This window comes from Littorina saxatilis, linkage group LG2 (assembly GCF_037325665.1).
Source record: "Littorina saxatilis isolate snail1 linkage group LG2, US_GU_Lsax_2.0, whole genome shotgun sequence".
Classification (NCBI taxonomy): Eukaryota; Metazoa; Mollusca; class Gastropoda; order Littorinimorpha; family Littorinidae; genus Littorina; species Littorina saxatilis.
In genome coordinates, this window is record NC_090246.1 from 58,667,904 (window position 1) to 58,695,726 (window position 27,823).

Sequence of the window (27,823 nt, forward strand, 5' to 3'; positions counted from 1 at the left end):
AAATTTATCGGAGTTTAGTTCAATTGCCATTTATTCAATGTTGTTGTTTTCTTCTAAAACTAGCGAGTTTATTTAAATGTTCATCTCTTTGACTAGTATCTATCCATTTCTCGAGGCTATTCATTTAGTCAGTATTTATTCAGGGGGGAGGCAAGGAGACAACTCTTGGACAAACTCAGTCAGAAGCATTGAAATGGTATCACTAGGCCATGTCATTGTCTGTTACTTCTCCCTGGCCGGATCATCAAGCGAGAACTAAACCGTCTGGAACATTACACACCGTCTGTCATTTATAACAACCACCCAGACATTTATTTCATGGTGGCATTAAACCAGCCTTCGTGGAAAATGCATGCAAGGGAACTGGAATAGAATATTCAGTCACTGAAACTGACTAGGGGGTAAAACGACTAATATGACTGATCAACTTTGACCTTTATGACTGCTACTGATATGAGGAGTGAGACAGAGAGAGTACGATAACATCGTCTGGGTTTTGTTATTCAGTCATAACTAATTGATACTGACAGCCGGTTTGGGGTTAGGTTTCTATTTTCCATTTTCGACAGTCACGAATTCAGATACTCAGTTTTCCGCCACGACTGAGTCAGTTCGAGTCAGTTCTGGGGCAACTGTTAGGCAGCAGGCCTGTTTTGCATTCCAGCACACACAAGTGACAATACTGAATAAAACTGCCGGTCTTGCAAAGAAGCACTGGCGCGCGCGTGGAATAAATTATCATAACGGCTTATTGATCTCCCTGAGAAATTACAATCAAACAGGCGGGTTGTGCGCATTGTCTTTGAAGGGAAGAGAGACAGACTCTATCTCTATGATCGTGCTCTCACGGAGAAGTTAGACTCTTGACGTATTTGTGAGAATATTTCAAACAAAACCGTGAAATTCAACTGCATTGTCAACCCCTCTTTATTGGAGGACCAGACGAGGGGACAGTGTTCTGTACAAGTTGTCGCCCCTTTCTCTCTTCTTCGCGGAAACAGCGCCATATTGCAAGCCCGACGCGCTCAATCAAAGGCTTGGCCGTGTCGGTATCAGGGACGTTGTTGATAGTGTGTACCAGGTAAGGGCTTGTTTTTATCATCTTTCTTCACCCCAAAACACACAATATTTCGATTTCGTACACAATTTTCAACGATCGCTTTCGGTTTTTAGTGGAATACACCATTGTGACAAAAATTGATGGAGATGGTTTGGGTCTACTACCTGGTTGCTACTGGAGATGCTTCGCTTCAACCAGTCGCTGAAGCAGGCAGAATGCGGCTGGTTTTAGTGTCGAAGCGTTGAATCAGTTAGACGATTCGATCGAAGCTTAGGTCTGTATATCGATAGTCTGATGCCGGCGAGACATAAACAAGGCATAATGAAACATGATCGACCGGTTCAGCATAGAATTTGCCGGGTGCATGTGGCCGGCATGGGGTGATCACCGCGATGAACGTGCTGCTGGTGTACATCACACTCACAGTATGACTAACACAATCACAATGAATCACACTTGACATATTATTACACAGCAGAAGTGGACATGAGATGGGTTTGTGGGTTCAAACAGCGTTTTTAATTCTTGGAAAGAAGTTTATAACGCCCTTGCAGCTAAGCTATTCAGTGGATGAACACCTACTGTGGTTTTTTTTAATTGTAGCTAATGATATTTAGTTACTCAACAGTCATAACTTATGTGACACTGTCATTTGATAAGCAAAACTGGTTGGACAAGTTTGATTAACACAGTTAATTCTGCTGGCTACATCAGATAAAGGAGTGGACAAACTAAATCAATAGTACATTGTAAGGCCTAAAAAAAAATAGGTGTGGTTACGGTAACCCGACCTATCCTATTTTTAGGGGCCGACCCTTTAACTTTTTATTACATTTGTCAAAAAAGAAAACGAGTGCAGAAAACGCAATGAAAGCGAAAGCGCTCGAGTCGCACACTTATTTCCCTGTCAAGTAGGTTTAATTTGTACACATTAGAAAAAAAGTTTAAAAAAAAAGTGATTGCCTACCTTCCTACCCTATTTTTTGTGGCTATGTTACCGTAACCACACTTTTTTTTTTTTTTTTGCCTAATATAAAACTAAAAGCAACTTATTTCTGTTTTTCTGTGGGTCAACGGAATAATGTCATCATCCGCTTCGGATATTGATGTGCTGTAGCCAGCGGTCTGCAAAACCTTTGTTTGATGTAGTTCCCTCGGCAAGTCATTTTATGACCTATATAATATATATATTATCATATATATATGTGTGCACCAGTGGGTAATGTCGCATTGCAGTGATAGCATACTAATAGGCTCATTCTTGATGTAACCGAAGTGAAGATTTCATTTTTTTTTTATTGAACGAATGTTTACATCCCCCTGCCCCCTCCCCCCCAACCCCCTCCTGAGAGTGCTATGTTTGACCGTCCACTCTGAATCACTGTGTCTGATTTGCTGTTCTTTTGTGAGAGTGATGGTTCCTGCTTTGTTACATGTAGGAGTAGGACTAGTTTGCAAAATCTGAACCCACTGTGATCGCAATGGCTGTCTCTTTCATGGTTACTTCAGGGTTCGGTTTGGTTAATGCATCCTGAGAAAAAAAAGGTAAGATTATTGCCAAGCCAAGAAAGGTTTTCATTGCAACCTCCTCGCCCGCCAACCTCGGCTGACAAAAAAAAAACAGAAGGGGAAAGCGGCAGACAACGTTCTAGTGATTCGGGACCGGGAGAGAAAAAAACACCGGAAGATATTGAGTTTCTGTTTGCTGATTCAGTGGTACCATGATACTGTGGCAAAAACTCAGATGGCACCACATTGCACCATTGCATCTTTTGATAAAAACATGTACGGACCGCCTATTGGCGCTTCTTGACTTGGACTATGTCCCATCAGAATTTGGTTGAGGGGAACAAATGTCCCTTTTTTTTGTTGTCTTCCAGGCTGAACCCTGTTTCTTGTTTGTAAATACACATAAATCTTTGATCAGATTAGTGACTTTTCATTGTTTTAGCTCTTCCAAAAACCCGTCGTTTTTGGTCCAGTGTGTTGCTATCTTGTACAGAGTACAGAAGCAGTAATTGCTGGAAATGTTTTTCAAAGAACTATCTCAGTTATTCTCTTCAAAGTACACTGTCTCCAAAGAATAAATCAAGAAAGAAAGAAAAACAGAAAGAGACACAGGCAGATTGGCAGTCTCACACAAAGGCATGCGCAGGCATCAAAAAACAAATGTAGGCAAGTAAAAACATGTTTTTCATTGATATTTGAAGAAAGAAAAACACATAAATAACTTGCATGGTTTCCACCACGCTTACAAGCACTGTTCGCTTACATAAGTTATAATGATTGTGTTTGTTGGCCCAGCTGTGATGTATATGACAGTAAATGTAGCCAGCAGATGAGATTGGCAGTTATGTCTTTGTACAAGTGCGTATATTGGCAGACACTTTCTGTATGCAGCGCGAAGTGGAACAAAGGAAATATCCTTGCAAATGTTCCCCGTAAATTATTATCAGGTTAAGGGGCAAGCTAGCATAGCTCACCCTCACTGCTGAGCTGTACATTGTATTTGGCTAGTATAGTACAATTACTGTTAAAAAGCTTTGTTACACAGTTTTGTTGATAGGCCAGTTAGATGTGTCGAAAACAATTTTGCTTTTTAATGTATTCATTTTGATTGACAGTAAAGTGTCGTTATTGTTATCGTTAAAGAAGAACTGAAGTGGTTACCATCAAAAGAAGCAGGAACCATCAAAGGGGCATCATCTCTGTATGAATAATTTTGTAGCAAATGTTGAAAATGAAGTTTTTTAAAATGCCTTGTTCTCAGTGTCAGGTGCTAACACTTTTGAGAATGCTTTTACATTCTAATGCCTGCATAGTGCACATAGCATTTTGGCAACCTGGTTGGATGTTCAGTATTTTTGAAGCATGAAAGGGAGCTAAACACTGATGGTATTTATCTGTGGAAGTTCAGTTAGGTTCTGGGCAAATCTTGCGATTCAGACGTCCAATAAAACTCAGTGCCATGGACATAATCAGATCAAGTTCATTTCACACTTGTCCTGTTACAGCTACAGACAAAAGAGTGTGTCTTCATAAGGGGGCAACATTTTGGTTACCAAATGTCATTAAGAAGCCGCAGAATGCCAGGAACCTAGGCCCTAACTTGATTTCTACGTTTAACTTGATTTCCATCGCTGAGTAATTTATAGCTGGTGAAGCCACACCAAGACCGGCTGCTTTGCTACGTGACAGGCTTCTGTTGGGTTTTCTGCTGCCAGACGCTTCAAGGGTACAGCACGAGGCTGTCATGTGTGTCTGATGGGTCCCCCCACCCACCCCGTTTTTTGATAGGCTCTGTACTGAAGTCTGCATACTGGTAGTACTAGTCCTACAGTCACTGCTGAAGCGATGTGATGTAATGAATATTGTTTATGATGGTCTGATTGGGACATTAGTGTGCTGGCCCTTTCTCTCGCATGGCTTGGTGTGATACATTTTACATGTCTACGAATTGATTGGGTTTTGGCAAAATGCAGACGTTGTTATGAATCTGTTATTTGGGTTGGGGGAAGAGAAAAAGCAGAGCTCAAAATTGGAGAAAGCAAGATAAGCTGTTGCCATGAATAATTTAAAGATAACGGCTGCTATGATATATATATATATATCAAACTTGTTTTCATTTCTTCATTGCTGTGTCTCTTGAAAAGAGACGGGGGCCGCTTGCATTATTCATTAGCCATTATGTGGATGGCATTTATCGAGTTTCAACAACTGTGTATTTATTCATATTCAGTCTCACTCTGAGTATGCTTTGTTCATGACTGCTTTGTTCGATGGTTCTGCTGTTGGTTTGGAGTCCTGTGTTTGTCTGCGCATGAAATGTGTTAGGAGCTCAGTCTAGAGTCTGTCTATATATATAGGTCAGAGTCAGGAATTCGCTTGACCAAGTGACCATTGATGAACTCCATAGATTATTTTCAGTATCAAAGGACCATACGTTGTAATTGCTATGTAAAATTAAAAATTTAAACATTTTAAAACACCAACAACTGTTGTCATATATGACTGATTCCGAACCAGAATGATATATTCAGGGCCTGGACCTTTTCCAAATTTCTGCTTTTGTAAGTGTTTAATTACATTTTCCTCCGATATGGTATTCCTATTTCCTATTCACATGCGTAGATTTAATCCTTCAAAAAAAGTCAGGTCAATCACTACTTCTTGTTGTATGTCTGTAAAAAAAATCGTAAATAAAACAAGACAAAGCGGGACAGAAACTGTTCTGGGCACTAAACTGCATTTCTCTTGACAAAATGGTATACAGAAGGACAGCCATCTGTAAAACTCGTTTTGGCACTTACAATCCTGTCAGATTATCGATTCCTTCTGGCTGCTGCCTTTTCGTCTGTAAAGTGTATGCGTCAAATGACACCAGAATTCTAGCGTCATAGGTTGCAGTTGGTGTCAGGTTGAGAGTTCTTCATCGTAGGAACACCTTCACCAGAAAGACAAAGCATTTCAAATGGACTCTACTCTTCCCCGGCATCCCATTTGAACAAACAACACAAAACCAGTGGATGAGTTAAAAACGTACACACCACAATTCGCATTCTGGGCTTGAATCATGGTGGAATAAACTGACAAAGGAAGGAAACCTCAGATTTTTTAATAAAATTGTCTTGAATCGAATTGCTGATGTTGAAGCATAGCGATGGCGAGTGTAGACTTTAGATGCTCGTGATGTGTGCAGCGTTGCCGTTTTTACTGAGCTTATTCGAGTAAGCCATACGACTTCCGGCTCCCAAATTAAAGCACACTCCTCCCCGTGTAAACAATTGGACTCACCATCTCAGGTCTGGCCATAAAGAACTTTGAAGCATGAATTTCCGAGGAAATCCCCCACCCCCACCCCCTCTTTTTTCTTTGGCGTGCCTCAAGTGCATAGTAAACTAGTAAACTATCTTCCAAGCTGATCGTGTTTGCATTCTAGACACTAGCACTTTGCATACACACGAAAAGTAAACGTCTCCATGTTTTCTTTTGTGACGGAAATATCGACGTGCACCGAGGCATATAATAGCAAAAGTAACAAGCGATTGCTTTGCTGTTACAAACAATAAAGACCGTTCCGGAAAACGTTAAGACTGGCTATAAGATTAGTGGTTACTTTGCTGTCACAAAATACAAGATCACACTTGAATGTACAACTGAGATTGGCGCTATGATCGTCTGTCAGATCATTGACTCACGGACGACCGAGATATAGAACGGAGCTTGTTGTTTGCTCTGTCAGCAAGTAAGAGTCACCTGAGTGCAGTTGAATTAATCGAACATGAGGATATGATGCTGGGATGAATCAGGCGCACAGTTACAGCCTATAGTTCGCCACGGTGCCATTGTGGGCTGCATTTCTGCAAACACGAGTTCTCTCGCCCACAGTCCACAAGGCCGAAGGAATCGGTGGGCGGTACGTTTGGCCGCCTGGTCGTGTCACGTTCTGACCATTAAGCTCAGTTGTTCTGACATGCTATGGGAGAGCCAGACATGCTGTATGAGAGCCAGACATCGTTTGACGTCCAGCGTGAGGTATGGAGAGCTCTGGCGCCATGCGATGGGAAATTAAATCCCCGGGGCTGAAGAATCTTCGATCCGCCGACCTCTTTCTGCGTGTTGTCTTGCCAGGTATCCAACAAAGGCTGGCCTTCTGCGTCCTGGGTTTCTGTCCATTCTGTGTGCAAACAAAAGGCTTTTTACTGCCCTAACGATCGGCGACATCGACATATTTGGAAATGGAAGTAGAGTTGAAAGGAAACCAGTTCTCAAAAGCTGAAGGCAGAGATCGGAAAACGGAAACCCCATTAAATGATTAAAAGGAAAGAGGAAAGACACAGAGATCAAGATACAGAAAGACAGGATAATTCGAAAGACAGAAATAAGTTTAAACTAAATTCTCTCCGTTTAGCTTTTGCAACTTCGTTCGTTCGTTCGCTCGCCTGCGTGCGCGTTTGTTTGTGTGATTGTCCAGATATCGGAATGAGTTCTGTTTGTGCCCAACGGGCTATTTATCCTTTGCAACTTTGTGTTTGTCTGCTTTTCGCCAGAGCCATAGTGGGTCAGACATCTATTTTTAATCTTAATATACATACTGTTTCCTTGCCGTTCTCCGCCTCATATTCGAGGATAGCAGTATATGTCCTATAGTAAGGACAAAAGAATAAAACATAATACAAGGCGAGTAACAATTCTGTCTGTCAACGACACTCCACGCCCAATTTTATTAATTATCTCCCATTGAATAGGCAGACTGAGTGGCCGGTGGCAAACGTTTTCAATTATTTATATAAATAAATCAAAGCAACATTTATAAATTTAAGAAAAGTTGTTGTCGTTGTAGGTCCATATACGAGTATAAGTAGATGGGCAACTCACTAGTCTCAGGTATGGGGGAGGTGGGGAAACTTACAGTGCCAGCTGGAGCTGCACCAGGCATGTGATCATGAGTGCCCATGAGATATATATAGTACATTTGCAGAACTTTTTGTTCTTACTATCAAATTTTGAGTGTGTTCTCTGAACATCGATATGCTGTTTCTTTTTAACCAACTTTCATTTCATTTCATTTTCATTTTCATTACTTTATTGTCCCATCGCTGGGAAATTCGGGTCGCTTCCTCCCAGTGGAAAGCTAGCAGCAACGGAGTCGCGCTACCCAGGTGTCTGCGTGTTTAGGTGTATTCAGCCACCTGCACTTATGGCAGAATGACCAAGGTCTTTTACGTGCCATTGTGATGACACGGGGGTGGGACATGGCTTCCGTCTCTGGGTCTGCACATAAAGTTGACCCGTGTCCGTCCCGGCCCGAATTCGAACCTGCGACCTTCCGATCACAAGTCCAGTGCTCTACCAACTGAGCTACCGAGCTACTGAGTTCCCCGTTGCACCCCTCCCCCCCTTCCCATTCCCCAGACTTGAGCAGCATTGACTAGTAAACGAGAACCTTTCACTGATTATTACATAGGCTGGAATATCCCAAGACGATTCGATTCGTTCTGTTCTCTTGCATTATTGGGGCACAAAACACAACCCACACTCATTTGTATTCCACTGCAGAAGTCTGTTTCTCATCGCCCCCAGTGATTGAGTCGAGGCAGAACAAGGGGGTTTGCACGTGCTGCACGAAGGCTGGCAGTCAGCTCTTCTGATAGACGTGGACCCTCGCCCTCGGCTGATACCCTCGCTCTCCCCATGGGTAGGGGCATTTGCATGAGACTGGCACTCGGAATATTATCTTCACAGCCTTGGGACGAATACTCCTTATATGTTGGTTTGTCTGTCAGTCACTGTTGTTGGGATTTGGTCATTGTTTGCTGAACTTTTAGTCGGTGAATGCACATATTGTGAAAACTTTATCTTAGTGACAGTGTCCCTCAAAGCTGAGAGATGATTCTGGTCTAGGTGCAAGCTCAGGGCTTATCATAACGCCAGACTCGCATGACAAGCGGAAATTCGGATGCCAGGGACGCTGCGGTGGACCCGTCTTTATTACAGCCAGGGGAGGGACCAGGGAGGACCATGAAAGTGCCGCGCGATGGGGGGATAATTGGGATCATCGGCTGCCTAACGACGTCATACAAGAGGAGCAAAGGCTGCAGGGATGGATCGAAGGGAGCCTGTCACCTTGCTTCCGGCTGAAGTTGCTTGGGAGCATTGCAGTAGCGCCTGATGATTACCGAAGAAGTGCAATGGTGCCGAGCAGGGTCTTGGTTACGCCGGTGTTTGGCTCCATCACTCTTGCGTGCTCAGCGTTCATCAGTCTGCTCGCATGGGGGAGGGGGAAGAGATCTATCGGAGTGCACTGTCTTTTCACAACGAGCTGGTGTCTTTGTCAGTTTGGTTATCATCCCTTTTGTATGTTATTTTGTCTTCTTCTCATTCGTCACATTTATATCTGTATTTTTTTGTCCTGTCTTACACCAGGTTTTACTGTACATCTGTATGGTGGCCGCTGCTCTAGCCTTTTGGGGAACTCAAATACAACAAGCTTTAGCTCTAGCCCTTTAGTAAACTAAAATACACGTTTCGGTAAATACACTTCCCTGCACGCAACCTTTTCCTCATGAAGTCTTTTTACAATCGTGCAGTAACCGTCGGAGCAGAAACAGCTGATGCAATAAAGGAGAGATAATATTTATGCAGTTCCTGTTTCTGCACACAGGGAAATAGTGGGGTGATTTCCCTTGGGAAAAAACAGGCTGCAACGGAGCTGTCGCTACCCAGTTCGACCCCCCCACCGCCTCACAAAGAAAAAAAGTACATTTGTGTGCATCCCGTGAAATAGACTTCTTTTGCATACGCTTTTATTCTCCTGCAGATGCGCAAACGATTTGTTGAAAGACCCTCTCTAGGTTCTCTTTTGAACTACGCAAAATCATTGAAGATCTGAAGAAAATGTAGATTTTTCGGATCCAGTGAAAACAAGCACCTATGATCAGTCTTTGAAAAAGGGCCTCTTTAAACCGCTATACGCTATCTTTCTTCGTTCTGAAGTCAGCTATCACCAGCTGACGGAATATTGATGAAGAAATACCTAGACACTTCTTGTAGTTTATTCTCCTTTGTCTTAATGCTATGTTTCTTTTTAAGATGTTTAAAAGTTCATTGTCTGATCGCTGAAATGGTGTATGTTGAATTTCTTCCCTGCACAGATAAGTGAAAATCGGATGTACAGTATCTGTGGTGAAAACCGTGAACAATCTAAATATACCAGTGCAAAACAGGGCTGTTAAGGGTAGAGGTTTTGCCCAAAATGCCAAAAGGTCAAAATATATCCTCGCAAAATGTTGTCTGTTGTCTGCCTTTCTTCGTATAAATCATGGATACAAGTCCCCGGATGTGGCGCACATCATTCATTGAAAGATTTGGACATTAAAAACCAGACTGACTTTTTCATTCCCGAATTATCAAAAGGTCATCGTTTCATCGCAGAAAGATGGTCACTGAGTTGATGTTTTCCTTTCTGCGTAAAAATTGCGCGTACAATTCCCCGGATGTCGCGCATATTTGTGACTGAACACTTGGCAATCTGCAAGAGTTCCATCTGTGCAAAACAGGCCCGTTAAGCGAACTTTTTTTTGCCTGATTAACCAAAAGGTCATCGTTTTATCGCAGAAAGATGTGTCTGTTGATGTCTTCCTTTCCGCGTATATAAATCACGCTCCCCCCCCCCCCCCCCCCCCCCCGGACGTATTTTTCTCTCGTGCACCATTTCACTAGTTTACTTTCCTGGAAGTCCGGAGACTGCAGGATTTATCGAATGCCAGAGACACAAACACTGCAGCTGGTCCCTAATTGAAGCCTAGCTCTCTTCCCATGTACCCTTGCTGCGTACTTAACTGTGTCCTTTCAGTTTTTGTACCCCAAGCTATCTCTCGTTCTTTTCTTCGATTTGTGTGCCATTGACACGCAAGGACAATGGAGGACAACGTGTTTATAGCCTGTGGAAAAATTGCTTTTTTCGCAAGTTAACCTGGTGTTTTTTCTCCAGTACATGCTGAAAAGATCATCATTTGATCGTGAAAGATTGTCTCTAGGGTTTAAAGATCGGTTGTGCTTGCGCAAACTACATGTCTCTTATTACGATGTTTCAAAACGTTATCGTCTGATCTCTTTTACATTTAGTCAAGTTTTCACTAAATGTTTTAACGTAGAGGGGGGAATCGAGACGAGGGTCGTGGTGTATGTGTGTGTGTCTGTGTGTATGTGTAGAGTGATTAAGAGAAAACTACTGGACCGATCTTCATGAAACTTGACATGAGAGATCCTGAGTATGGTATCTCCAGACGTATTTTTCATTTTGTTGATAAATGTCTTTGATGACGTCATATCCGGCTTTTCGTGAAAGTTGAGGCGGCACTGTCACGCTCTCATTTTTCAATCAAATTGGTTGAAATTTTGGTCAAGTAATCTTCGACGAAGCCCGGACTTTGGTATTGCATTTCAGCTTGGAGGCTTAAAATTTAATTAATGAGTTTGCTCATTAAAGTTTGTCATTAAAATCGATTTTTCGCAAACAGATTTAAAATTGATTGCATCGTATTCTTCATCACATTCTGAATCTAAAAATATATACATATGTCATGTTTACTCTTAAAATGTGATCACAATTAACGAAAATAGATTAATTAGTCTTACGATTAAAATTTCAGAAATCGATCCAAAAATGATTTCATCTTATTCTTTATCATTTCCTGATTCCAAAAACATATAGATATGATAGGTTGTATTCAAAACAAGCTCAGAAAGTTAACAAGAATACAGAAAAGCGCGCTTTCCTGCTTAGCACAATGCGCTACCGCGCTAATCTGGCGTGTCAATATCACTACGTTTTGCACGTGGAAGGTGAGCGATTTCCTTCACGCGGGGATCGACGAAGCTGTACTGTCTTGGTGAAAAAAATACAGTGCGTTCAGTTTTATTCCGTGAGTTCGACAGCTTGACTAAATGTAGTAATTTCGCCTTACGCGACTTGTTTCTTCTTCCGTTTTTGCCCAAATAGCCCAAACGGTTCTCGTTTCATCGCAAAAGATGGTCTGTTGACTTCTTTCCCTGGATATGGCGCATACCTGCAACGAAAGACTGGAACTTTTAAAACTTACCCGTGTTCAATCTGTAAAAGAAGGCCACCCTAAAGCTTACATTTTTGCCCCCCCCCCCCACACACACACACACAAACCACAACACACACAAAAAAACAAAAACAACAACCCACCAAAAACGAAAGGTTATCTTTAAATCGCAGGAAGATTGTCTGTTTGTGTCTTCGTTTCCGTGTATAGTTCCAACTTGTCCCTGGATATATTTTTCTCTCGCGCACAGTTTCCACGGTTCCACTTGTTTACTCTCTCAAGAAAGAGACAGTAGACTGCAGGATTTATCGAATGCCCGAGACACAAACACTGCAGCTGGACTTTAATTGCAGCCTTGCTCTCTTCACAAGTAGGGTCCTACTTTTCCTGCAAAATGAACGGTGTCCTTTCACTGATTCAGTATTTCTACCCCAATCTCTCTCTCTCTCTCTCTCTCTCTCTCTCTCTCTCTCTCTCTCTCTCTCTCTCTCTCTCTCTCAACTTGTGTGCCGTTGACACGCAACGGCTTGGCATTTCTGGAGTCCTTTCTGAGTCAAACGACCACTTGCTGTGATTTCACTTGTGCGCAGGAATCTGACCTTTATCGTTCAGTTAAGTAAAATTCACTAAAAGAAGCGCTAGATTTTTCCTCTCCCTGTTTTTTTAATTTTTAATTGTGGTTGGTTAAAGATCCTGGATAGATATCGAAACAAAATTGGTTTTGAAAAGGTCTCCCGACCCCGTATTTGAATTTTACTGACATATTTTGTAAAACTTTGTTTTAATCCACAAAACGTATTTTGTACCCCGCTAGGCAATTCATTTTATCGACATTTTGAAATTGGATATGATAAGGGTTTCCATTTACAGTAATGACATTTTGAAGTGTGTGTGTGTGTGTGTGTGTGTGTAGGTGCGTGCTTGGTGCTAGCTGCGCACAAAGCACTTTTGCAGCCGAAAATAACTACGTTTACTCTGCAATTTTCGATGTCCTCCCTTCTTCCGTGTAACACAATTATCGGGAGGTTTACAGAGCAAATCCTGGTCAGGGGTAGATTGCAGTCCGATGTGCACAGCGTGTGTCCAGACGTCCGCTTACAGAGTCTGGTCCCGTGCTTGGACTGGAACTGCGTCATGTTTTCCTCGTACAGTCCCGTATGGAAGAAACTGCCTTTATGCACGGACAAAAAAAGTTTATATTACGCTATATACTGCGCTATTATTCACAGAATGTGATTCTGGCATGTAATAGTAATGAGGTATTTTTTAAAAAAAACAAGACCCCACAGACATCTTACTCCTGTTACGGCAAATGCTGTGATGTAGCAAATCGTTACAATTTTGTCTTTCTTTCGTAAGTCACGAAAGAAGCGACTCTGCTACAGGAGAGTTGTGTACTCGGGTGCATGAACAATAAAAGAGCGTCATTGGAGAGGTGTGTGCAGATGTATATTTTGTATCCGCATGTAGAAATTACTAGAATGCGTATTTTACCCAAGCTGATACATTTTTGAGTCACTTGAGAAAAAGTGACTCTATGTAATCGGTCAGTGTTAGTCTGTCCGGCCGGCCGGCCGTCCGGCCGTCCGTAGACACCACCTTAACGTTGGACTTTTCTCGGAAACTATCAAAGCGATCGGGCTCATATTTTGTTTAGTCGTGACCTCCAATGACCTTTACACTTTAACGATGGTTTCGTTGACCTTTGACCTTTTTCAAGGTCACAGGTCAGCGTCAAAGGAAAAATTAGACATTTTATATCTTTTCTCGGAAACTATCAAAGCGATCGGGCTCATATTTTGTTTAGTCGTGACCTCCAATGACCTCTACACTTTAACGATGGTTTCGTTGACCTTTGACCTTTTTCAAGGTCACAGGTCAGCGTCAAAGGAAAAATTAGACATTTTATATCTTTGACAAAGTTCATCGGATGTGATTGAAACTTTGTAGGATTATTCTTTACATCAAAGTATTTACATCTGTAGCCTTTTACGAACGTTATCAGAAAAACAAGGGAGATAACTAGCCTTTTCTGTTCGGCAACACACAACTTAACGTTGGGCTTTTCTCGGAAACTATAAAAGTGACCGGGCTCAAATTTTATGTGAACGTGACTCATTGTGTTGTGAATAGCAATTTCTTCCTGTCCATCTGATGCCTCATATAATATTCAGAACTGCGAAAGTGACTCGATCGAGCGTTTGCTCTTCTTGTTTTTGTTCATTGCATTTGATGTGAACTGTATTTAATGTTTGTTTTCAGGCCATGACTAAGTGAGTTTCACAATGAGGGGGAGTACACAGAAGAGTATCGTGCTTTTGGCATGCTTGGCCACTCTGTTCGTATCAGCTCAGGCCAGGCCTTCTCGCAAAGATGGCATGAAGGTAAGACTGTATTTCATGGCTTCATCACATTCTCTGTTTTTTGTGTGGGTTTTTTTAACCTGAAAAATAGTTGTGTTTCTTGAGAATACTAAGATCTCCAATTACTGTTAGACCTGCAGGTGAAGCTGGTTGATGTTGTTGGGTGAAAGAGATGGTGGTGGTATGCAGTGTTGTGCTGTGATGTTGTATTTAAATGACAGAATTTGGTCAGCTGTTCTGACATTGTCCAGTTTCTCTGGGTTTTTTTTTCTCTCGCTCTTTTATCGTTTTCGTCATTTTTGTTGTTGATAGTTGAAACTATTCTTTTTGTTGTTTGTGGTATGCTTGTCTTTCGTGCAAAACCCCCGTGGTGACTCACTGGAAGAAAAAAAAGCCAAGAAAATGACCGCTATCCATATCCTTGCACGTTCACCACATCCAGGTCTATTTTTGACAGCGTTCACCAGAGTCCAATCCTCGTCATATCAGGCACTTAGAAGCTCTTCTAAATTCACGGCCTTTTTACAGCTTTTTCCACCGCACTCAGGCCCCGGCCCCTTCTGGTAAATAGGCCGGTGGGGTTAAATTTCCTTTTAGCGAGAATATTGCGACCGCTTATCGGGGGTCTGTATCCAAGGTATTGATCAGAAATATTTCCACATCGTAAAAACCCATCACGGGCCAACGGCTTAGCTCTTGCTGTTCATGACAGGCCTCGAAGAAGGTGGGGGTCGCTTTCTGGTCTGATGATAATGGTGCTTGTCTGCCTGGGATTGCAAGCAGTTGTTACTGGCACAGTAAAGTGCCCCTTCGCGATTACTGGTAGGACAGGGGTCGGACCAGAACCGTTTTAGCCGTCTAATTTTCCTCTAGAATATGCCAGTATCAGGCACGAATTTCGGCCCCTATTTTTTGAAAGGATTGTAGTTCTGAATATATAATTATACAGTAATGTTTTGATAGTGGTTTTGCTGACAGAGATAGCATGATCAAATAACCAAAGGGAAGTAATATAAATTTAATATAAATGTAAAGAGATAGCATGAGATTTGCTCTGGCGATGTAATCTCTACATGGTTTGTTTGAATTTTGATTAAGAGCTACTTTGCTGCCTGCATGTTGTTGAGTACATATGGTTAGGTTGCCTGTGTTTCTGGAATGCCAGCGTAGATGCATTGTTTTCTATTCATTGTGGGGTTGGAAGAGCTGTGTAGTCTGGCATTGTTTCTCTCCTTTTTCTATAGTCGTAGTATGAGCTTAGTTTTTGTACTTTTTAATTGAATTCCAAGATAAATATGGTCTGCTTCCAGAACTTTCTGTACATGCAAAAAACTAAGACCTGTTGGCATATATACAGTGTCGCAACCTTTTTGTTTATTCATGGATAGTTCAAGAGAAAACTGACGCTTCTTTCTTGTCTAATAACTTGGTCTTGCAAAGCCCCCTTGAAGGTCCTTGAGTAGTCTCTTGCGCCCCTTCCGATCGGAATGAGGCCCTGACCCGGAACGTGATTATGCACAAACTTGCCTTTGCCATCAGGACGTTTTGTCTATTGATTGTCTCCCCTACGATGGCATTTTTGACGCTAGGTGGTGGGCGGACCGGAAGTAAGTTTGCCAGCTATAAGTGCACGTGCATTTGGGGGGCAGAAGTTGTCATGGTATTAGACGGATGAAATGTGGCCCGTAAAATGAAACCTCGGCTGGGGAATTGGGACGACGAAATGAAGTATGAGGGGAAGAACAAATCCTTGGCCCAGACGTTTTCTTCCTCAGGCTTTCGTCTTTAGTTGATTTTAGCCTGCTCATGGACGAGCCGGTCTGAAAGACCTGTGTCCTAACCGTATTGAACTGGAAACTGGGCAGCTGTGACTTCAGAGCCTTTGGCTCTTAACTCACAGAATAGTTTTGCCCTACACTGCAGATCCCCCCCTCCCCCCCTCCCCCCCCTAGAAAATTCCTGCTTTGCATTGGCTTGAAATGTTGAAATGATACCAGGAAAGCAATCAGAGCTGAACAACCCTAAAACAAATTCCAGCGTTTGAACATTTCAGTGAAGTTTATTTTCAATCGTTAATTGTTTACAGGTCATGATTTATAAGTTCTAAATGAAAATTCGTAGATTTCCTTGACATTTTGATTCCATCGGTTGAACTTTATGGCGGTCCAACGCACACCGTGCCATTTGCAAACCCCTTGGCATTATCGTTTTTTCAAGTGATTTCGGGAAGAAAAACTACAACAAAAACAACAGAATTGTGTAACTTTTGTGTTTTGATCTTCTTTTTTGTTTGTTTAAAGAAAACAATGACAAACGACTTCTGCGTTAACATTCCGCACATGTCGACGTGTAATAAGTCGAAAGCTCTTGTACGGTATTACATCACGTATTACAAAGAAAATAATGATATATTGGTCCTCCTTCAACATTTCTAACATTTGGTCGACATGAATTGTCCAGGGATTCTTCTTGAACAGGAAGGAGAATGTCGCATGCATAATGTGCACCAGTCCAAAATAATCGACATGGTCTGGAGCCGGAGATCAAAATTGCTTCTTGTACATTCGCACGTCGCATGCATAATATGTATTGATCAGTCCAAAATAATCGACATGGTCTCGGGCTAAAATAATGTAGGCTACCAGGGTTCTTTTTGTACATTAGCACGACGCATGCATAGTGTGTATCGGTCCGAAATAGTGTGGGGCCTCTGCCACAGCATGACAGCATGCATCAGAAATCGCAAAGAACTGTAAATGCTACATTCTCTGCATGCATGTATTTGTAGCAATGTAGAATGGCAACATGTGAAATAGCCGTGGGTGAGTCATTCAAGCGCAGATGAGTGTCCGAGTTGTCATTCCTCCCCGTTCCGGAATGTGTTTCACTCGCCTGTAGAGACTGATTGATTTCCTGGCATTCTCTATGTTACATGTGTGCTGTACTCTCTCTCTCTCTCTCTCTCTCTCTCTCTCTCTCTCTCTCTCTCTCTCTCTCTCTCTCTCTCTCTCTCTCTCTCTCTCTCTCTCTCTCTCTCTCTCTCTCTCTCTCTCTCTCTCTCTCTCTCTCTCTCTCTCTCTCTCTCTCTCTCTCTCTCTCTCTCTCTCTCTCTCTCTCTCTCTCTCTCTCTCTCTCTCTCTCTCTCTCTCTCTCATTCTGTGAACTATAAATTATTTTCCTCTGAGTCTGAGACTGCCAGCTCTGTTGAATGACTCGAGCGCGTTGCAAAAGTAGACAGATTGTGGGGGTGGGGGGTGGGGGGGGGGGGGTTGTGTGCAGAGAAGAATATCCTTTCCTCGAGTGACTCATGGTGGATATGAACTAAGATTTAAGATTTCCCTCACAAAGAGAGAGAGAGAGAGAGAGAGTGAGGGGGTGGGGGGGGGGAGAGGTTAAATACTGACATACCACGTCGTAGCGTAAAACAGATAGTAATGATAGAAAAAAAGGGCACATTTCCACGATCCTTCATGATTTAAAGATCGTAATCCGAACCAGATAGACTGCTAACGTTCCAAATCAAGAATCAAAAACCAAGAAATAGTAAATTTTTGGAACGTTTAATTCAGGACAAAACAACACTTTCACAAGAGCCTCGACCTAACGGCCTATAAATTGGACAAACAAGAGAAGTCAAATCAACGTTTCTTTATTTTCTTCTGTCGTGTCTCTTGTTTGTCCACTTTAAAGGTCGGCAGGTCGAGGTTTCTTGTGAACGGGTTGTCTTGTCCTGAATTAAACGTTCCAAAATTTAACCTTTCTTGGTTTTGTTTTTTAAAGGTCGTGTTTCTAATCATGGAAACGAATATGTAGACAGGCCATACATTTGCTCCATGTAGGGTGTACCCTCGGAAGACTCAGAGAGAGAAAGGGGGAGAGAGAGAGAGAGAGAGAGAGAGAGAGAGAGAGAGAGAGAGAGAGAGAGAGAGAGAGAGAGAGAGAGAGAGAGAGAGTGTGTGTGTGACGGAGGGACAGAGAAGTACCAACGCCTACACAGACTTTACAGGTCAGGGTCTGTGGTGAAACCCAAGACATGATGGGAGGGGCGGGATCGGAGCTGCTTGTCATCAGATCATTGCAGATGTCGCCATTCCTCGCACTGATTTTTATTAACCACAGTACCAGATCCCTGAACCTCCCCCAAGGCTTGGAAGGTGGGACAGAAATAACTGGCGACGGAATGAGATTTGTCTCATTAATGTCTCAGCTAAAGGAAAACATGATGGTCATTCAGTGCGTTCGCTAGGATATTTTACTGTAGAAACCCTATCCTCCACTGCCAGCCTCCCCACCCCGTTTCTACTAATGGCCACCTAGAGCTAGCTCCTCGTTTTCTCTCGCTCTATGGACCTAGTCTATGTCTCTGTGACAGCATCCTCCGCACAAGCTTCATCCTCAACAAATGATCATCTCCACATAGTAGCCCCCCAGACCCCCCTCCCTCCCCCCTTATCTCTTAACATTTGTTCCGTTGACATTTTTTGTCTGGCTGGTTGTTTGTTTGCTTATTGCGCCGTTTACTTGTATTGGTTCGAGCTGAGAGTCGTTGGCCTACGCAAATAAAATGTGTGTCACTGTCTCTTTTAACTCTTACATTTTCAACAGGTCAGCCGTCGGCAGAGAGGTGTCATTTCGTTCACCAAGACTGAGCAGATAGGTTGACAATTAGTCACACTGTCATTGCCCTTTGTAAACGTGTAACTAAACCAGTTTGGCGAATGTCGCGGTCGATATAAAAATTATAAGATGTGAAAAAAATGGTGTCTGCACACACATGTGTTATTCACATTAGAGTTTGAAGTAAACATTTACGAGTGTGAGATGAGGACAAATGAGAAAAAACGTTAAAGTTGGAGAGAGGTGGGAAACGGGTGCTCGTCCATTCCGGTGCCCCATCTCTCTCTCTCTCTCTCTCTCTCTCTCTCTCTCTCTCTCTCTCTCTCTCTCTCTCTCTCTCTTCTCTCTCTCTCTCTCTCTCTCTCTCTCTCTCTCTCTCTCTCTCTCTCTCTCTCTCTCTCTCGGGCACACTTCCTATAACACCGTGGCATGTGATAAGCAATACAAGTCTGCCCCTTCCGTGGCGGAGTGTCGCTTGATTTACAAATTGCGTGTTGGGGACGAAGTGAAAGTGCGTTAAAAGAAAAGCCACACAGCCCCAAAATTGAAAAGAAGCAATTGAAACGTAGTTACGTGAAGGGCGCAAACATCCAGTTGCGACATCCAGACATCATGTCGTAATTTTGACATAGCTTCCAGTCAGTGAAAATCGACATTTTCAATGGATCTTTGCGGAAGCACACATTTTGTCCAACTTTCCATCCGATTAAATTCATGTGTTGTCCCAGCAAGAAGGGGCTATTTGTCACCAGTAAACCGTTTCTACGTAACAGTAAAATTGATATTTGGAAGGATCTTTGCGGAAACGAAAATTTGTGTCCAACTTGCGCAACAGATCGAATTCTTAATTTCACTGGCATGAAGTGGACTATTTGTCACCAGTAAACTTGTTTCTAAGTCTCTGGAAAGTTATAGTAAAAATCGACTTTTTGAAAGAATTCTTTACGAAGAGTACTTTTTGAAAGAATTTCGCAACAGATCAAATACATGTTTTTTCCCAAGAAGAAAGATTTACTTGACACTCGTAAACTTGCTTTTAAGCGTCTGCAAAGTTACAGTAAAGTTAGACATTTTAAAAGGATTCTTGCAAGAGTGCATATTTTTCTCCAACTTATGCAACAGATCAAATGCATGTTATTTTCGCGACATGAAACGACTATTTATTACCTTTAAAGTATTTCTAAGTGTCAGGAAACTTGTGGGAAAAGTCGACATGTAAGGGTTTTTGCGGATGCGCAAATTTTGTCCAACTTTTGCAACAGATCATATGCAAGTTTTGTCTGGCATGAAATGACTGGTAGACAGTTTCTAAGGGTCGAAGAATGACGATGTCTGGCGTTCCGCCTAACATGATTATCTTATAACCACACGAGGACTCCCTTCAGTCCTCATCATGAGTCAGAAATGTCATACATCCATGCACCCAATGTACTTGTGTTTGCTCCTGACTTTGACAGAGTTGTAGTTTTGTAAGCATGGCAAGACTAAGTGTAGCGTTAATTTCACAGTTTAATCATCATGATGATTGCTACCAGTACTTGTTTTTAGTTGACGCAAGGACACACACCTTGAAAGCTAGAGGAAGCTAGTATTTGTATTTTACATTCACAATGTAGTCATGAGGAAAGTTAGAATGACCAGTATTCTGTTCAGTTGACGCATGGACACGCACCTCATTCTTTACAGGATACCGGGGGAGAAAAACCTAAGAGATGAGCCTATTTTCCTGGTATTTTTGTCAAATCAAAACTGACTTCTTTGTTTCGTCAAAGGTTCAGTGAATATCAAAAGGCAGAAGTAACAGTAAAAAATTTATCGTTGCAGATTACATGCTTCGGCCACAATCTGACATACTGAGTCACATACTCGTGAAAGAAAGAAAGAAAGAAAGAAAGAAGGGGGGGAAAGCACAAGAAAAAAGAAAGAAAGAACATTTTCCCGCAGGTAATGAGCTTAGCTGGGTCGAAGGAGCAAAGAAAAAAAACAAGAAAAGGGGAAATTCGGAGGGGGGCGCATGCAGAAAGTGTGGAAGCGATCAATGGAGTTTCATGAAAAATGCAACACTCTGATGAATTCGCTTGTCTGAGCCAGCATGTTCTCTGTGCGCTGTGCCAAGGAACTGTCACACTGTACAGTCGATGCGTGCCAGCCGAAGTAAATAATTTTGTCTTTGTTTTGTTTTGTTTTGTCTCTCTTGTCCAGCCCACCCCCCCCCCCCCTCCATTTTCACCCTGTGTCTTTTTTTTCTCCAAGTCGCAGCCCACTCCGCACGACTAAGCACTCACGAAACAATATTTTACCTGTTTTTCTTGTGTATGTTTTCCTTTTCTCATTTTTTCCTTTTCATTTTTCTCTCTCATTTTTTCTTAGTTATTTCATTTTGATCTTAATTCTTATTATAAAGTATGACAGACGCGAAGGACTTTTGAGGATTTCGCTACGACCTGGGTGCACTTTTGAAAACTGAATGAATGATGATGGTATAAATGTGCCCAGAAATCTCTTGCTAACAAGAAACAGGGCGTTGAACATTTGAGAATCCTTAAAGTGTTGGATATTTGGAAGAACTTTTGTTGCAATAACTGTTGCAGAGGTCTGGGTCTGCCCTCGAGTTGGCTTATCACTGGAAACTTTAAGAAATAAAGAAAAAGCGCACGCTGTCCACTTTTTTGTCCTCCACAGTTCCCCTACAATGCATTAACCCGTATAGGTCTGTACTTTCGTCCATTTTTGACGGACCCTCTTGTCTCTGTTGGCACGGAGGAGAAACCCAAGCTGTATTTACAGTTCAATCGGAATGTTAAAAAAGTAACATCATTTATCTTTCATAACGGCGTCAGCCTTGTTTTTATACAGCTCAAGAAAAAATTTTGTTCACCGACAGTTGCACTTTAAAGTCACGACTTAAACGTTTAACGCGAGGCAATATTTTCTCGCACACACAAAACAAAAAAATCCAGTAAAACAGAACGAAGAATTGTCGTGAACCAATCAAGATGGAACTCGCGTCTGAGCTTGTGGGTGCTTGTGTGTTCAACATTGATTTTTGGCGCTTTTCTTCTGAAGCCTTTTTTTGCTCTCTCTTCTCTCCTGCTGCAAGAAACTTCAGACAATTGGGAGTCGACAGAGGACGGGTTCTCACGTGAAAGATGACAAAGACCGGGCTAATGAGAAAATAAGTTTCGCACTGAGGCGGCCTGATTAGTTTTTGACACGAAGGAAATGAGATTTTGCTTTTGATGGCCGTCACAATAGTCTGGAAAACATTCTAGAGTTTTTCTTGGACATGTATCGTCCGTTTCCGGTTAGGCTCCCGCGTAGAGGAAGCTGCAGGAGATTGTGTGTATTTTGTAGATCTATAGTATATAGTTTTTAATGCTGATTGTGCGCATTATCTGTGTTTTTTATGCCACCATTTACGTAGAAATACACACGCACGCGCATTGACAGACAGGTAGGCACACTGATCCATTCACACACATTTCCCAATCACACTGATCCATTTACAAACATATCCCCCCTCCGACACACACACACAAACACGCACACACACACACACACACACACACACACACACACACACAACACACACACACACCACACACACAACACACACACAAACACGCACACACACACACGCACGCACACACACACACACACACACACACACACACACACACAACACACACACGCTCTCCCCGTCTCACCCTAGCCCTTATCCGCCGTCACCACCACCCCTAACCCTACCCCCATCATGATCGTCACCATCGGCGGACATAAACATCGATACATGTAGCCAGTACCTCGCAGGGGAACACTGCCTGATGCATCGTTTCTGTCCCCTTCACGACATACCCTGCGAACGACCTGGCAGACGGTTTCTTGTCATTCCTTCTCTATTTGTATTACATCCTCCCCTTCCCCTCTCATGTCCTCTCTTCTCTTTTCTCCTCTCACAGCATTCTTACGTTGTCAGCCGCACCAGAATCGACTTTTAAAGCGAAAGAAGCCGTATTGGGTGTCAGTTACTGCTGATTTCTTAATTGTCGGCCTACAATGGCTGGGAGGGATTGGCGCTCTTTCCTTTCAGCGTCCGCGGAAGGCTTCTGTGTGTTGGTTTCAGCGTTTTTGCTGCCGTCTGTTGGCGTTCCTTGGCAGATTAGAACGTCGGGCTTGCTACTGTCAAAGTATTGATTGCGCCCCAAAGACTAAAAGGCTGGACGGAATTCCGCACAGGCGCGTGCGAACCGGTAATGTTGCGAAAATTGAAAGTGTTGTGGGGAAGAAAAAAGGCAAACTAAGACTAAAACTAGCGGGAAATGAGTGAGGAGGTTTTTTTTTTTTTTTTAACTTACTTACGGAGAAAGTCAATGTTGTAGTCGTTGTCGTGTTCATCATCACGTCGTCCTCATCATCCTCCTCATCATCAGCAGCATCTATCATCATCAACATCATGGTCAACATCCTCATCCTCATCCGCATTCGCACTTTATTCAAGCAGTTCAGTCAGGCTTACACGGTGCAACACCTGGATCACATGTGTAAAAGAAGCTAAACAAAAAAGTACTAAGACTGGAAACAAAATCAACAAAAGAACAAGAAGTAAAACATACAAATACAGTAAATCATACCATCTGGAGGACAAGCAACGGATAACAGACAACAACGAAAAACAAGTCCCCCATCAATAGCTCGGGGACCTGTTTTGATGCAGAAAGCCATGTTAGATATTACCTATAAAACTAACTTGAGACTCCTCACAATGAAACTCTTTGACCGCAATTTACGTTCCCTATTATAGTAAACGTGTCAATTGTTAAAGGCACAGTAAGCCTCCCGTAAACCATCACAGATACGGTCAGGCTTTTACACACAGCACAAACACCCTTTCATTTAAACACTCACCGATTGAGAACATCATAGGTGCCCTCCGTGTGATCCAGTTTCCCTTTTTCACAATGTTGTCGTCAGTTAGTCATTTGAATGCGACTCGATGTGAACTTATCTACAATAGCACGTTTTTACGATAATATGCACGAAACAAACGGCTGTGGTTCACAAGAACTCTAGCGATGGTTTTTGACTGTTGAGAGGAACGGCGATATGCATAAACCGTCGTCTGCTACGACCCTTGCGTGACCCTGCTTCTGGACTTTTCTTTTTTCAAACTTTCACAACTTCGATTTGTACTGATCTTGTCTTGATGAAAAAAGAATTATTTTATGATTAAAGAATGTTTGTGTAACAAGCTGTCAATTTATTATTTAGATTTTAAAAGTTAGGTCTAGCGCAAAAACGCACCACTGTCCAAAAACATTCTGATAATCATCGATCCACGGCTATCGCCAGTTTACATCGATAGAATGAGACTCGAAGGGAAGTAACTCATTTTTGACCTGAGTTCAGGATGGGTCCAAAAAGTGTTCGAGACAATCTGCAAAATTAATTCTTTAAAAAATTGCTCGCTCTTTACGTAGGGCACCTAGGATGTTCCCGTTTGGTGAGCGTTCAGATGGAGGGGTGTTTGTACTGTGTGTAAAAGCCTGACAGTACCTGTGATGGTTTACGGGAGGCTAACTGTCCGGGCGTGATTTCCGGTATTGAATATTCATAACAGGCGTCCAGCACCAAAACGAGGCGCCATTGTTGTAGAGGAGCAAGTCCACGAAAATAAATTCTTTGAACATTTCTCACGCTCGACAGAAAGCAGCCAGGATGTTCCCGTTCGGTGAGCGTTCAAATGGAAGTATGCTTGTACTGTATGTAGACGCTCGGGGAGCTCTGTGATGGTTTACGGGAGGATTACTGTGCCTTTAATGTCCGCATAAGGTAAAACATAGTTTACAACTCAGAGAGCCCACGGTGTAACGCATGTTCTTTAGAGGGATTTACCGTGGACATTGTGTAATGTTCTATGTATCTCAATCGAGTCATTGAAAAGTCGTTTTCGTCGGCATTTTGAGTGTGAAGAGAGAAAAAAGGAATGGCATATATTGTAATTTCTCCAGCTTCCCAGACAATTAGAGACGCGCGAGCACGGAATTGCTGGAGTAGATGGAATCAAAGAAAAAACGGGACCTCCTTTCAAGGGAGTTGATTTGGTTCTGGTGCGGACGCGATGGTCCCAGCAGGCGCTCTGTGAGACAGTTAGAGTTAATAACTTGGTATGGTTTTTACCGCGGAGCAGCGATTTTCACCCGCTTTTCACCCGTTCTTGTGCTCTTCCTTCTTTCTTTCTTTCCAGGATGGAAAAGGTTTGCTGTTGTATTGGCTGAGTCGTTTGCAGCTAAGAATTTGTTCGCACCCCCCCCCCCCCCCCCCCCAACCTAAAGTCTGCTATTCTTTGGAAAGCTGCTATTTTTCATGAATTGCATGTCTTTCCCGAACTTGCTTTCGCTGCAAGAAATGATTATGATATGGGAATATGCCGTCGCTTATCGTTCTTGTCAGGATAACAGCGACAAACTTGTTTCTTTTCGTAATTCCTCAGCTGTCAGAAATTTAAAAACAAGTAATTCGTCAGTTGCGAGACAATTGCTTTTATACATTGACAGATTTATAATAGTATCACTGTTTTTCTCGTGGAAGCGTAAACGTTGGTTTCGGTGCTTGACATCTTTGCTTGCGCCTGTCATGAAAGCGATTCAAACCGGAATTTGATCGTTTGGCTGAGTTTGCCAGCTGATTGTGTCAGGTCTGGATTTCCTACGAAACAAGATGTCAGAAGGGTTTCACAAGAATTTAAACCGCCGCGAGGTGTTGGCTTAGCAGAATGCTTGCCATGTCCACATGGCTGATGGATGGCGTACTGAATGTCAGATTGATCGACCCGTTCAAGCTATATCGTTAATACCGGTTTGAGAAGATGCGGATTACATGTACAAGTATTTGCTTTTTGACTACATAATTGAAATTTTAATTTTTTTTAAAAAGAAAGTGCTGTGTCGGAATAAAACAGAGATAGTGCATTTTAATGTTCTTCTGTTGTTAAAGGTGCTTATGTGTGACGGAAGCAACTGGTATCTTAAACGACTCTGACTTGAATTCTCTAAAAACAAATTTGCCCATTTCTCAGGTCCGTGCAACTGCATTAACTATTAAAAACAATGGTTCTTCTATTCTGTGAATTTTAGTATTGGAATCGAGTTTACAAGATAAAAAGTGCCCCAGTTGCGTTGGAAAAGAATGTAAGTTAGAAACACACAAAAGGATGTAAGAAACCGTCCTTTTTATATAACATTACTGGCGATGAACGTAATCATCACGATGGAAGACTATCCTCCGAGAACGGAGTACGATTGTCTGTATGAGGGGGTGATTGAAAATGGTTGTGCACGTAATCTTTTCTCGAAAGCCAATGGGCTCAAAACTGATTCGCGCGGAATAAATGTTTATTTTTCGAGTATAAAACAGTATATAGTCCTCGAGTATAAAATATTTATTCCTCGAGTAAAAATCCAATTCTTACAGCTGCATCAAAACTTGGATCTGACCAGCTACGGCTTGCGTGACTTCAAATCAGCCTCTTTTGATAAAGAACTTTGTTTCGCTGCCTTTTTTGTCAGTCATTTTCTCTGTATCAAGTGGGGCCGCAATTTTTAAGCACGTTAATGCCAAACAACAGCATGGAAGGCTTGTACAGTCACCAAATAAGTACGGAGTAAGTTGTTCCGCGACAAAAGGAGCTTGACCGCATCTTGTCAGTCTTGAGAGTAATGGTCGTCCTGTGTTTTTTTTCTATGAAATAATCGCAGTTCAGACTTCTTTTGCTATTACAAGTCTAGACGGGAAAGACAGCAAAAGAGCTGTTTCCCCTCACGCCGAGAGAAAGAGAGAGAGAGAGAGAAAGAGAGAGAGAGAGAGAGAGAGAGAGAGAGAGACAGAGAGAGAGAGAGAGAGAGAGAGAGAGAGAGAGAGATTTTAGGCGTTGCCTAGTCTTACAATCTGAGAGAGAGAGAGAGAGAGAGAGAGAGAGAGGCCCCGGTGGGGGGTGGGGGAAGCCTTCTTTTGCCCTGTGTATTGTTCCATGGTTGTTTTAGATTCAGGCTTGTGTGTGTGTGTGTGTGTAACAGAGAGAAAGATTGAGTGTGCTGGCTAGCTCCACATCAGAGGGAATTGGCAGAATACATGCAAATCAGGGCCGCTGTTACAAAATAAGGGCAAAATGTCCATGTCACTTGCCATTTTCTCCAGGACACGACCCCAGAGTAACACACAACTCATCATTGATTGTTGCCCGCTCTCCGTCAGATTGTCAGGCACAGTCCTTCCCCTTAAACGCAGTTTTGGTAATTTTTACCTGACATTTTCCCAGGCTTTTTACATGGGATAAGACCACCTTTCCACTTGGACACTTACAAAAAATCAACATTCTTATTGTTGCTTTTGAGTTGGACTATTTTTTATGAATTAGTTTCGCAGTAAGGAATCAAATCCTAAAACGACTTTTGAATCTGCACAGAAGCATGGAGGCTGTTGATATTAGGAATGTGTCCAGTGGGAGGGATGGTCTTATCCCATGGTAAAAACTGGCCAGGTCTGAGACGGTGAGCTGAATCGTTTGTCCAGGAAGGATTGCGCCTTTTGAAGGTGCCTGGGGTCACGTAATCACCGCCAATTTGCATGAGGATACCGGATCTGGCACTGCAACCTTATCAAGAAGCATGCGAACCTGAATACATCGTCGTGTTTGGCGGGACGCGTTGTGTGGCGGTTTTCATTTGTCACGTTATGGGTTCCTTGGAAATTTGGCTTCCTTGTTGATTCGAGTAAAAATATCGTGTGTTTTTTTCTTTCTTTTTTTTCTGTTTAGTTAGAAAATTAATTGCTGCTCGGTTAATATTGATGAACGATTGGTGTACATTCGTTTGCTAAAATTCGGCGTTGTTGGCTTTTTACATGATTTATTGGTTTAAGTGGTGCTTTCTTCCTTTTCTTCTGTTTATTGTTTTGTTTTGTTTTGGAGGATCAGACAAAAGTCATATGACATTTGGATTTTTGTAATGCTGAAAAGGTGTTGCAATCCGTTACCTAACTCATCCTGTAAAATGCATGACGATTAACCTGATAGCAGTCAAGAAATCTGCAACTCGTATTTCTTCAGCTGAGTAGAACAGAAGCCCAACGTGTTTTTTTCGCTCAAAACGAATTGGATGAAGTGTATTATTTGCTTCAAAATCGATTTTGCATTGCGCTTTCGGCACTTTCAG

At 42.4% G+C, this 27,823-nt stretch overlaps 1 protein-coding gene across 2 annotated transcripts in view; it reads left to right on the forward strand.

Annotated features, from left to right (window-relative positions):
• The first annotated feature begins 756 nt into the window (after positions 1 to 756).
• Positions 757 to 27,823, forward strand: part of LOC138959386 (follistatin-related protein 5-like) — a 105,618-nt gene continuing 78,551 nt past the window's right edge. Inside the window, exons 1-2 of one of the 2 annotated variants that reach the window (XM_070330835.1) lie at positions 757 to 1,081; positions 13,897 to 14,018. In XM_070330835.1, coding sequence (XP_070186936.1) covers positions 13,920 to 14,018 — 99 coding nt within the window. In that variant the 5' untranslated portion in view covers positions 757 to 1,081; positions 13,897 to 13,919. The remainder of the gene's footprint in view (positions 1,082 to 13,896; positions 14,019 to 27,823) is intronic. The other variant, XM_070330836.1, reaches the window with a different exon arrangement.